The sequence below is a fragment of the Microcebus murinus genome, chromosome 8 (genome assembly GCF_040939455.1).
Source record: "Microcebus murinus isolate Inina chromosome 8, M.murinus_Inina_mat1.0, whole genome shotgun sequence".
Lineage (NCBI taxonomy): Eukaryota > Metazoa > Chordata > Mammalia > Primates > Cheirogaleidae > Microcebus > Microcebus murinus.
Window position 1 is genome coordinate 56,237,600 of NC_134111.1, and position 13,246 is coordinate 56,250,845.

The 13,246-nt window shown below is 38.4% G+C and overlaps 1 protein-coding gene across 2 annotated transcripts in view; it reads right to left on the reverse strand.

Moving 5' to 3' along the window:
- Nucleotides 1-13,246, reverse strand: part of CCDC141 (coiled-coil domain containing 141) — a 180,331-nt gene that overhangs the window by 35,004 nt on the left and 132,081 nt on the right. For both annotated transcript variants that reach the window (XM_012785842.2, XM_012785846.3), the window contains 5 exons: nucleotides 9,017-9,196; nucleotides 8,305-8,430; nucleotides 6,284-6,472; nucleotides 4,847-5,026; nucleotides 2,943-3,092 (listed from right to left, as the gene is read on the reverse strand). In XM_012785842.2, coding sequence (XP_012641296.2) covers nucleotides 2,943-3,092; nucleotides 4,847-5,026; nucleotides 6,284-6,472; nucleotides 8,305-8,430; nucleotides 9,017-9,196 — 825 coding nt within the window. The remainder of the gene's footprint in view (nucleotides 1-2,942; nucleotides 3,093-4,846; nucleotides 5,027-6,283; nucleotides 6,473-8,304; nucleotides 8,431-9,016; nucleotides 9,197-13,246) is intronic.

A 13,246-nucleotide genomic window follows, 5' to 3' on the forward strand; every position in this document is an offset into this window, starting at 1 on the left:
CATTTTGTCTTGAGGTTTCAAGTTTTTTCCTAAGGGCTTTCAGTGCTATAAAGACTGTGTAAATCAGCTATAGCATAGTCAAGAAAGAAATTTTTGTTGAAATAACCAAGTGAACTGTACCATTATATCAGATCATACAAACATAACAGGTATGCCAGAAAATAGGGATAGAAGAGGAAAGCATAGAAAAAGGATACATTTCACATCAGACCATGCATTGGTTGAAAGGGACTAAAAGATTATATGAATAATGAATTCTGAGTTTAGCAAATGATAAGCATGTTGGTGCCCAGCAAATGACTCTGTAGTCTGAAGTTGACTCCCTGGAACACTGAGCAGAAGGTCCGGAGCCCTCTAACAGCACATTGCTAAAATGAAAATCATGCACGCCTCAGTTTTCCCATCTGAAAAATGAAGATGTTGAACAAGAAATTCTCCAAAAGCTATTGTTAGTCAGAGGCTGTGAACTTTCTAGAAGCACTTTAAGCACATTGGAAGCAAGACATTGTGTTTTATTAGTAAAATCAACTTTAAAAAATCAAATGCTATGCTTGATCTAGTTCTTCAGCAGATAGTATTATTTTATGCAGAAAAAAATTAGTGGAACATATGGCATTTAATTTTACATAGTGTTTTAAGCACCTAAACCCAAAGACTAATAATGATAATAAATAATAATGTCTAGATGTCAAATATTATTACCACTGTGGAAATCAGCCATCTGTTTGTGCTCTGATAGTCACCATATAAACCCCACACACGTATCTTTATTTTACTAAGGGGCACTGAAAATATTCCTTTTGATTATTTTCCCATTAGGCTTGTGGTTGGAAAGTCCAGGGTGGGGATGCTACACTCTGAGATGCCGGCTGTATCTCTACAAAAGAAGGAAAGGCTAAAAGGACCCAAGGTTTTCAAAGGTCCTTTAAATGTGAAACTGTAACTTACATCAAAGATCAATTGGCTTAGAAGTGGAAGCAAATGGGAAGAATATCTCTCTTAATATTTAAGAGCATGCTAAAGTGATATCTGATTCCTAAATCGAACCCACATGTATCTGGTTGCTCATTCCTGACATGATACAGACAATCCTGGTGTGCTCCTGCCGTGACTGGAAGGGACATCTGCCCTCCGAGCCACTGGCTGCAAGCACAGGCTCACCATGAGGCAGACCCTGTAAATAGAAACCCTGCTGAAAGGGCCTGGGCAGGGAGCCCCCGCTCTATAAATGCCACAGCTCTTCAGGGAGAGGGAACCCAGCCAGAGGGGGCTGGGAACAACCTTAGCTGCTCCACTTGTGCTTTAGTGAATACAGAGCTGAGCCATCCTGCAATGACAGAGAATTTTGGAAAGGCTAAGGTGCACAAAAAGCAGAAGGAGGAGAAGGGAGAAAAAGGGGGAAGGAGGGACAGAGTGGGGGAGGGGAGAAAGGCAGAGGGAAGAAGAAGAAAGAAGATAATTTGGGGGAAAGATTTTCAAAAAATTATTTCCGTGGCCACGAATCCAAATTCTGTAGCCTTGAGAAGACCACTTTGCTCTGATTGTTTTTCCTAACAAGGCCCAGGGGAAGTGTAAGCTGCAGGGCAGGAACCGGAAGCAGCCATTCTACCAGGCAGAGGGCAGCTCCACTGTGGGCTCCACCCTGAATGAGTATGTGAATCTCTGGCCAGCAGTGACTCCGTGGAACACAGGCCCTGAGCAGAAACTCCACAGTCCTTTAGTCCAAAATGAAGTGAAAATGCTTATCAGATATCAGTTCCTGCAACCCTCCTGTGAAACGGGATCCAAGCAGCCACTCCTGCTCTCTCCACCTCTCATTTTCCTTCCAGCCGTGACCCCTCCTGCACCTGCCTGTGGTCCGTACAAGCGTGGCCTGCATGGGGGCACTTCAGAGCTGGACCGTCATTAAAGCTTAGTTACTTACACTTTAGTCCATGCTTTAATGTTGTTCGTTAAGATTTGACACTTGCTGGACCTAGCTTACAGAAACTGGGCATAAACAAAGTTCAGGAAGGTATACCACCTCCTCTTCCCCCACCCTCTTCCTAACGGACTTAGGGTTTAATGGACATAGAACATTTTGCTCTAAATGGAGATAAATCTGGAATTATGGGTACCCTTATGTTCCGCTATCAATTCCCAGTTAGAATCAGAACCCTTACTATTCCAACTTGACGGGGTGTGTGCGATTGTGGGTGCCCCCCGAAATGAGTAAGCATGTGGGTGAAAGCTTGGCTGGGTGGGTGGTAGCTGTGGTTCAGTGAGTATCTGGGGGTTAGAGATTGGTTCCAGTTGACGGGGAGGAGGTGAAATTATGTATGTGAGGGTGCAGGGATGTGGAGGTTCACTTTTATCTGCTATTTCCTTTTACTCTAAGAGTTGTTTTGCCAGGAAAACCACTCAGCTGGAGTAAATATGAAAGCAGCCACTTGATGTTAGTGATAACACTTTGTAGCCTCTGAAGCAAAGAGCATGGCCCTCAGCACCCCATTCACCATGAGTCAATGGTACTTAAATAGAATCTCAGCAGGCTGGAGCTGGCTGCAATGGGTCAGTGTCACCCCTTCCTCTGTGGTCTACAAGAGCTGTAGCCACTCTAGCAAATGACTGCTACACAGCTTTGAGTGGGGGAAAACAAAACAAAACAAATCCCAAAAAACAAACAAAAGCAACCCTAAAAACTACTGCATTCTAGGTTTTTCTATGCACTGACAGCATACTGACTTCAAGAAGTTTGGGAGCTTAAAGTTTACTCAGATTTTCAGAGCCCTGAGGCCACTGCCTATTGGATTAAAGGACATGGGTGAGAAGAACATTTCCTGATTCATTGCATGCGTGCACATGCGCACGTGTGCATGTGAGCATGCACGTGTATGGACACTGAGACACATGCTTTAGGTTCAAACAGCTTTTGGCAATGAGTCATTTCTCACGTCCCTCACCTCGTTTATCTCATCCCTTGTGGCACAGTACTCCAAGCTGCGGGACAGGGTCTGTTCATACTCCCCAGCTCTGGCACACCAGTTCAGGCTGTCCTCCTCAAGGGTCTCCAGCTGCTGCTGTAGGTTCTTTGCAGAGACGTTAGAGCAGCTCTAAAAATGACAGGCAAGTGGAAGTAATGAGGGTAATGGATGAAACAGCAATGAGATGAATATGCTATTTACCTGCATTATGAAACTCATAAATGACACTTTTTAAAAAAAGACATAGGCTCCTGATTTATTTTACCTTAAACACATTTGAATATAATTATTTCAGAAAGAAGCCAGACAGCCAACATTATGGGAAAGACATTTCCAGTCTTGAATCGCTAGTTCTGAAGATTTGCTTATCACACCCAACTCCTCAGAGACACCATTCATTATAAGGTATAATTTTTACTTCAAAAGGCATAAAATATGCATTAGAAACATTTGACTTCTGCACTATAATTTTCCTGTCAACTTAAGCTTAACCTTAGGTTCATTATGCAAGCGCTGCCGTCTCCACTCCGCACCCAGGGCTGTGGGGGCCAAGGCCAGGGGAGGATTGGAGAACAATTTACACTATCTGCGCAAAGTGGGACTTCTTTCTTTCTTTTTTCTTTTTAGAGTAAATTTGCTAATAAAATAAAACTCCTTAAAAAAAAAAGCTCTTTCCTGGAAAAAAGTAGATTCTATAAATAGCAACAGATACTTTGAATTTCTATGTCTTTCAGTTTTAAAAAATATCCTTTAGGTTCACTGCATTTCCTATAGTGTAGTAGATATCTTAAATGTACTTTAAATAAAATTGGCCATTACGATTTAATCGATGTTATACATATTGATAGAATAAACATAATCTATTCTCCCTTCAAATTGGACATTTGGAGAAGGATTTTTAAAAAATCAGTGTTATTGATCTGGAAATACTTCCTTCTCTTTAAGGCTCTTCTTTTGAAGTCAGTCCAGTGGCATAACGTGGACCCAATGAGTGGTTCCCAGATCCCTGGCTAAAACCAACCGGAAGGGTTGGACTCCTCCACTGTGGGCTTTTGGACAAGGCAGCCAGCCTCTCTGGGCCTCAAATTCTTTTTCTATAAAATGTGGGTTCTGGCTTGGATGAGCTCTCAGATCTAGACGGTCGTCCATGCCTGCAATGCTAAAGCAGCATCGGCCAACAGAAACATAACGTGAACCACGCAAATAATTTTAAAGTTTCAAGTCATCATATCAAAAAGTAAATAAGAAATAGATGAAATTTATTTTTATAATTTAACCATGTATGTGCAAGTATCACCATTTTAACATGTGACCAGTACAAACAATATGATTTCTGTATTAAGTCTTTGAAATCTGATGTGTATTTCATGCTTTGAGCATATCTCAATCATTCAATTTCTGTCAGAACTATTTGATCTGTATTTAAATTTCATAAGTTTACAGTTTCAAAAGTTGATTACCACCCCCAAGTTGTTCCTAGCATAATTAAAAGTTTTCCGATAACTATATTGAGAATCAGTTTTAAAATTTAAATAAAATTCAAATTAAATAAAATTAAAAGTTTAGTTCTTTAGTTGCATTGGGCACATTTGAAAGGCAAAAATACTGTCTGCCACACTGGATTACACAGATATACAACATAAATACTCTTTTTAAAAAAATTGGCATGAGAATAGAAACAATTAACAGGACATTTATATTCGGATTTTCTATTTAAATTTTTTTTTCTTCTGTCATAGGGTAGAAGCTCATCACCAGTTACTACCTCAATGGTTTAATGTATTTTGTAATTTAATATATATTAAGCAATCTGGCCTTGTTCCTTTCATGTCATAGCCCAAGCCCAGAATTAGGGGTAAGTGATGGTGCTCAGAGATGCTCACAGGCCGCTGCACTGATGAGATGATGTCCACTCCAAAGGAAAGGGCCAGTTTATAGAGATGGTCCACGTGTGCCTGCTTTTCCTGCGAGCGACGGAGGTGACTCTGAATCTCATGAGCATCACCCAGTTCCTTCAGCTGCTCTAGAAGCTCCAGATCTCTTGATTTGATGAGCTGTCCCAGCTGGAAGTTAGTGCATTAACAATTAACCTCAGCTTTACATGAAGACAGATTTTCTTTTAAAGTCCATTTGCTATAACATATTTTACTAGCTACTCAAAATGCTGCCAAGCCCATCGCTAATTGTTGTCATCGTAGCCAAATAAATGTTAGAATGCTGCAAATCCGGCCGGACGCGGTGGCTCACACCTGTAATCCTAGCACTCTGGGAGACCGAAGCGGGTGGATTGTTCAAGGTCAGGAGTTCGAAACCGGCCTGAGCGAGACCCCTTCTCTACTAAAAATAGAAAGAAATTAATTGACCAACTAAAAATATACATACAAAAAATTAGCCGGGCATGGTGGCGCATGCCTGTAGTCCCAGCTACTTGGAGGCTGAGGCAGTAGGATTACTTAAGCCCAGGAGATTGAGGTTGTTGTGAGCTAGGCTGATGCTACGGCACCCACTGTAGCCTGGGCAACAAAGTGGGACTCTGTCTCAACAAAAAGAAAAAAAGAAAAAAAGAATAATAATGCTACAAATCTAATAGGGCAAAAATTGAGTAGCTAATGTTGTCAGTTATTTTAAAGAAGGAAATACTCTTTTTGGTTATAACCTAAAACCTTAGCAAGATCTAAGCCTGTGATCTGAATAAATCCAGAGACTATTTTAAAGGGATATCCATACACTTCCACTTTGTGTTTATAGAGGCTAACAGCTATGACATTTTTGTAAAAAGGGCAACCAACAAATACATATTTACTGAGCACTCCATGATGTCAGGTATTTGAGATACATAAAAATTGAACTTGGTTTCTGCCCTCAAAGAGCTTACACTTGAATTGGGAGGGTATGTGGAACTCTATATATTAAAAAGTAATTGAAAATCAAGATACTAAAAATACAAGATGTGTGAAATAAACAATGAGAGCTCTAGGATTTTAGAAGTGAGAAAAATTACTCAAAGTGATGTAGGATTGTTGGAATGAGATACAGGGTTTAGATATTAGGGCAGAAGGAGAGAGAGACCTGTCAAATAACAGTAGCTTGAGAGTCAAGGCTTGATGGCAGGAATGTGTGCACCTTCTCTGAGGGACAAAGAACTGAGTTTGGCTAGAACATAGGGAGCATGGGGCATAGTGAGAGATAAGTTAGGGGTCAGATTGCATAAGCTTCTAGTATCAGAATAAGCAATTTGGCCTTATTTATTATACAATAATTAATTTTTAATTTCATAGTTCAAAACTCTGAGTCTTCCAGTCATCTATTCAGTGTCTTACCTCTTCCTTGACTTGGTGGAACTGGACCACTTTGTACAGGATATCCTCATAGTCTTGGATTCTCTCCTTCTGTTTTTCATGGAGGTGAATAAGGTCCTTCAGTTGTTGGGACTTCTCTTTCACAGGGGCTCCTTTGACACTTAACTCTTCTGATTCTTTCATAATGTACAGAACCTCGTCTTTCAATTGCTAAACATTAACAGCAATAAAAGAAATCCAGCTTTTAGAGAGCTTTTCACTTTATCACTGCCAATATGAAGGTCTAAATAATGACTCATTCTCACATTTAAAAAAATACTTATGAACCCCCATCTCCAAAATTCGGGCATTGTGCTAGATGCTAGGAATACATTGTTCCATGCTCATCTTCTCAGAAATTATTAATTAAAAAATTATGAGCAATGCAAAGACAGTGTTTCAATGTTAGGTGGTGAAATGGAATCATGTAGTTCTATGGAACACTTAATATTCTTGTCATCTGTTAAGTCAATGTAGTTTATTTATTTATTTTTTTCACAGTGCTCAAGTGAACAAGTTAATTAATGTTGTTTAGATATTTGATGAAGCCCCATGACCAGCTATGATATTTAATATAAACTAGAATCAGGTGGTGTGGTAAGAGCACCAAGAGCAGATGAGTGTAAAAATACATCAGGGGAACTACTCGTGCACTATGGTAAAAGAATGAAGAGAATGAAGCACCAGCTGAACAGCACAGCAGATATGCTGTTTCAAAAGCAGTCATCCCATGAGCTACAAATAACCACCACATGTAGGGTGGGGTAAGCTGCCTTTCCTTTTACCCACAATTGTTCAGATATCCCTTATGGCACCCAGATACTGGAGTAGAATTTTCAAAGAGTGGACAACTTACAGAGAATGCTACTATTAATAATTTCAGGGATGGATCTTGTTTAACAAGTAAAAGTAATGGAAATGATTAAGACTAAGGAGATAATTTTCAGAAAAGTGACCTAAAAAAAGTCTGCAAGTTCAAATTAAACACATGAGTGTCAAATTTAAGCACATCACAGTGACAGAGCTAGGGAAGTGTGGCAATGGTTTCTGAGTTAGAGGAACATAGAGGAACACGTACACGTGTGCACAAATGAAATGCAAATAAGCACATATAGGGTATATCAAAGAACCTAATATAGACCAGTTGCATTTGCTGAGAGTTTTGTTGTAGGTGTGTGTGTGTGTGTGTGTTTGTAGCAGGGATGGTGGTTATATTTTACATCCGTTTTGTCTTAAAGGAAACTATAGTTAAATATTCCCTAAAGGACTTTTCACTCTTCTGATTCTGGCATCCTTTAAAGCCCACACTTATGAAGTCATGACAGATGGAAGCACAGGTATCTTAATTTTGCAGCAAACAACAAAAATCCAGGCAGGAGTACAATATAACCAGCAACCATTTTTGACAGTTGTGTCAAGATTAGCAGAAGCAGGAGGTGGGGAAATAGGGAATGTGTTAGGCAGTCAGGGGACTGGACCATGACTCATGGTTTTAGGTCTCATATCCTGAGGCCTTTCTGAGAGGGTAAATGGACAGCACAGCAAAATTCCTGGCATGGTGTGGGAGCCTTGGGTGTGGTAGGTTGGGACAGTGACATCACAGTGGTCACCTCACAGACCCAGGGCAGCAGAGCCTCTGGGTCAGGGGTTACCCATTCTTGTTCTGAGATATCTCAATTTAAAACACATCTGTACTCACTAGAAAAAGAATAAGAGTGAATACATGATAAATATATTAATAATTTAATTAATAATGTCAATTAAAATAACCTAGGGTAAAGCTATATTTAGGATATTTTGTAGCCCAAATGTTTGTGGATCATCCAATTGAGAAGAGTGCAGGAAAACAGTAAGAAAAGTGTGTCTCTCCAGTGATTTTTAGATAAGCAACGCTTTTGTAGAAAAACAGAAATTCATCAGTTTGTTACAATTAATTAGGTAAACTGCAACTGAGCAGTGTTTAAGTTTTTTTTCCATTCACCCAGATCCATCCATTTCTTCACCTGGAACTGAGGCTTCATTTCATTCCATTTTTTCCGTAGATCTAAAATGGTCTGGAGGCTTCCTCCAAGGTCAAGTGCACACACAGGCATAAGGGCCTCCTGAAGAAGCTTTAAGTTGTGAGTAGTCTGAAATGAACATGAGATAGTTAGCTGTGCATACGCCCGCTCTGACACAGCAAACACGCCGTGATCATTCTAGGAATGACGTGCCGCGTCGCCAAACTTTAACCCTGTGAAAACATTCCCAACCTTAAGTGAGCTTGTTTCAAAAACATCAAACAATAAAGGTACAGATCCTTGGTTTCCCTTACCTTTTTTGGCTTCATTGTGGTGACGTATATATAATAAAACTTGCCATTTTTAAGTGAGGAGTCAGGGGCATTAACACACTCACACCGTTGTGTAAGCACGATCACCACCATCCCTCTCCAGAACGTTTTCATCATCCCAGACAGAAAGTCTGTACCCATTTAACAACAGCTCCCTCTTCCCTCTGTCCCTCCCCCCAGCCCCTGGTAGCCTGTATTCTCCTTTCTGTCTCTACTAATTTGACTCTAGGTACTTCACATAAGTAGAATCACACAAAATTATCCTTTTGTGTCTGGCTTATTTCACTTAGCATAATGTTTTCAAGGTTCATTCACGTTGTAGCATGTCTCAGAATGTCATTCCTTTCTAAGGCTAGGTGACATCCCATTGTCTGTTTCCTCACCTTTTTAAGTTGCTCTTTGAATGCGCCCCACTGCAGTTTCACAGGCTTGCCCTCAGTGGCTTTAAGTTGCCATACCAGCCGAAGGAGGCTGAGTTCTTCCCTTTTTGCCTTCCAGTTTTCCACAATGTTCTCCATGATGTGCGTTTCATTTTTCACATTTAATATCTCATTCTCTTTTGCCTGTTAAATTGATAATTCATATAATGGCTTTTCTTTCCCAAGAGATAGAACTTTTTGGCATACGACGATTTTAGAAGGCAAATACTTTATCACGGCCAAAGCAGAACACGGTTCTGATATCCAGGCAAGTCTGAATTCCTTGTGCCAAGACACAGTTAGGCTCTCAGAACCCATGTTCTAAGCTTGGATATCAGGTCCAAAGTTCTTCCAGACCCAGATGGTGTCTGAATTTCCACCTAGGGTCTGGTTATTTTCTGGGGTTTGAAGGGTGATTTAATGAGCATGGGGATCCAGAATTTTTGAAGTCAAGATTTTTCTACTTGATAAGTGTTGAAATGTACTCCATCTTTTATTTCAACATGATCCTTAGAATATGATAAAACATCAGTAACAAGGAATGAAAGGGGGATGGTTGTTCTGGACCTCTGTTTTTCTCTTGAAACTATCCCATTGTGCATATTATAATTAAATTTCTCTTGTAGTTTCTCAAGTTCCTCCATTTATGAGAACTGAAATGGGTACTATGTCTCTATATTCATAACTCTATCATGTACCAGAAGCACAACATCTAAATTCAAAGACTTCACTTGCCAACTTTCACGTGTTCTAGCTGACTGGTTTGCAATCCTCTGAACAATTGTTTTAAACAAGGGGAAATTCAACCAGAGGCAAAAGGATGAGGGGTAAAGAGTAAGACCATGAGCTTTATTTCTGTAGAAACATAAAAAAATGCAGAGGAACATTTATTTGGCAAAACACTGTTTTTTTACTTTGATGGCAAGGCTTTCTCAATAATTTTTCAAATTTCAAATGGATTTCTATAATCTCAATGACAGCAACTGATGTATCATAAATATTTAATGGGATATTTTAGATAAATTTCATTTTATTTTTAAATTATTTAAATGATATTAACATTGAACATTTATATTTTTATATTGCTTTAGACATTATAAAGTTAATCGCAAAAATATATAATTGCAGGTCCTAAATGAGATTTCCCCCATGAATTTGAGAATTTAGTAATAAAAGATATCTTCTGTAATTAGGATTAACGAAATATAATAGATTATGTAAGATGTGAGACAACTATAGCAGGACCTACCCCAAATTATATTTTTATCTATGTTACAAAGTTAAGGTATCTTTCACATATTATTGAGAAATTATTAACCCAAATGTAATATATCATATAATTTAATATAAACTTGGGAATTGTAGCATGTCATTGACAACTACAATCAGAAGAGTATGGTGGTCTGAGTTAGGTCTAGAAAAGGGAGGATAGTATGATTTGCTGTTGTCTAGCTAGTAGGATCTATGAAAAGTGATTATGTGTTTAGCAGACTTAAGTATTTTGGCCACTCAAGAATATTAAATAATTTGTGTGAAGGTTATTTAGTAAACATAGTACTCATTTTACTTCTAGGGAGAGCATGGAAAATTTTGCCATAACCCAGTCTAAATAGTCCACTAAATTATCTAGTTTTTGTTTAGATTCATATACAATGAATGGTTTTCTAATGTCTCGCTTTCCAGGTACCTTGATAACAGGAAAGCTGTATCCCAGATAGCATGCTTAGTATTAATCACCATAAGTTAATAAATTGGCACTTTCAACAAGATGTCTGCCAGAATTTTTGCCTGAATCAGTTTCTCTGATCTTGATGATTTTTAGATGAACTGAAAACATTTTCAATTTCAAGCTTGAAAATATGAGCCAGAGCAACTCAATCAAGAACAGAACACTCAAGTGAACATGCCAGCTGGCCTCTTCCTTCTTACAACCTAACTGGTCACCACATTTCAGTAATGTTTGTTTAAAGCCTAATGGTCCAAAAGATATGATGAGAATTAAAAACATGTGTTTTACTTGTTTACCAACAATTTCATATCTCAGAATGTTGCTAAACCAATAAAGTTAACTATTATGTGGGCTTTCATTTTTATCAATAAGGAGGAACTCATTTATCGTTTGACAGTGGTAAGACCTTGGGGTATAGTGACCATGTTGATGATATCAAGATAAAAGACTACCAAGGCTTAGTAGTAAAATACACGCTATTTCTGGAAACTCTAAACAGGCATTGTAATATCATGATAACCTAAGTTTATTTTGACATAGATAAAAAATATAATTTGGAATGGGTTCTTGCTGCACATCTTACAAAATGAAAATCTGACTGGCCAATCATAAACATTCTACATAAGCAATGAAGGACTTTTGAGTAGATGGAGCAGCCAGTGACAGAGCAGTGCTTCTGCTTAGCACACCTGGAATAGCTGGACAAAATGCAGAAAGCATCTAATTGAAGGTAGTGGAGAGCCGCTGTGCCAACAAGAACAAGAGAGGCCAAGACTCCAGAAAGAGAAGAACCTGAGAGTGGTGAGCTCACCTATCCCCACTTCTACCTCCGGGCAGTTTCCCAATTCTGTGTGAACAGGAGGCTGATAATCGAGGCTTTCCTGGAACAGGAGAAACCAGTAGAGATTTTGGCAGACACTTTGAGGGCTTCAAGTGCACCAATGATCTACTAAGGACACTGACAAGATACTGGGGCTACACAGGGCAGTGGATTCAATAAACCTAAGCAAAAGGCCTTGGAAAACCAAAGTAGAATTTTTCAGAAATCTCCTCAAACAAAGATTGGAGTTTGGGACCTGCTGGGAAGTAGAAACCTCAGAGAAAGCACCCAGCTCTTGGTTGGGAACTCTAACATCTGTTCCTAAGGGGAACAGAGTAGACTAAGCCTTTGGTGGGATTACACTGCAGACTGAACCCTGCCAGCATCTGAATGGCTTAAGTGATCACCCACCAGGAACTGCCTAGAGAAAAAAGGGTGACTCTTTCCAGAAGAAGAAAACACCATCTGAAGACCCTTTAATTTTTCATAACTAATGCCTGGCATTTGCTAAATATTCTTTTGACAGGACTTACATAACTGGAAACTGAGAGAAAAAGTAGACAACAGAAACAGTTCCAAATACAAATGTTGGAGTTAGCTGATGAGCACTTCAAACACCTAGGGTTAATATGGCTCCATAAAGTACAAGAAAAATGGACAAAGAGAAGAATTTCATCAGTAATTTAACTCTAATAAATAAAAGAACCAACTGTAAATCCCAGAACTGAAAAAAAAATTTCTGAAATGAAGTTAGTAATAAAAAGGATAGATTAAAAAAATGCAGTTTGAAAATATTTGAATTCCCTTATGAGTATAAAGTACAAATATATAAAATTAAGAGATAGAAGAAGATATATTGAATCAAATAAAAACATAAAAGATAGATGATAGATAGATACATAGATAATACTTGTTCTAAATATTCCAAATGAAAAATAACTTGATTATTTTTCATAATAACACACCCACAAAAATAGGAACATGGGCAAATTGCTTAGCAAGTTTTCTCTGATGCCTAAGGATAGTGTCAGATAAATTAGAACTATTTAATGCATATTTTATTTCCACATAGGTTTAATAAGAATGGTCTTCAATCAACAAAAGTTGAAATGAAGAAGATAAAGAACAAATTGTAGTTCAAAGTAGATGAGGATAGTTAGAACCTAAGTCTTCCAAATGAATTCAGATACCAGACTGAGATTAATTGCATCCCAGGTACTGAGAAAATTGTAACTGTCAGTTATCTTTGAAAATCTACAGAAAGTAGAAAGACCATAAAATTAGAGAAAGGAAAATGCCCTGATTTTCAAAATGGGGAAAGGATAGACTACGTAATTTACAGATTGGCAAGCTTTACATTGAAAACCAGTGCAATAAGTTCATCATCTACCAAGCACTTTGTGAATATTTTGGAAAGAATGCCTTGATCACTAAGAGTCCATCTGATTTATGTCAAATTATGTTTATGTCATTGATAGGATAGTTGCTAGGTAGAATTTCTTCTGAGCAGTTTATTTGAGAAAGTCTCCCATGATAGACTTAATAAAAAGATTATGAAGTAGTGGTTGAATTAAAGTACTATTGGGAGCATTCATGATTGTTTAAAAGACTGGTTAATCAGTAGATTGCTTCATAAATTGAGGTT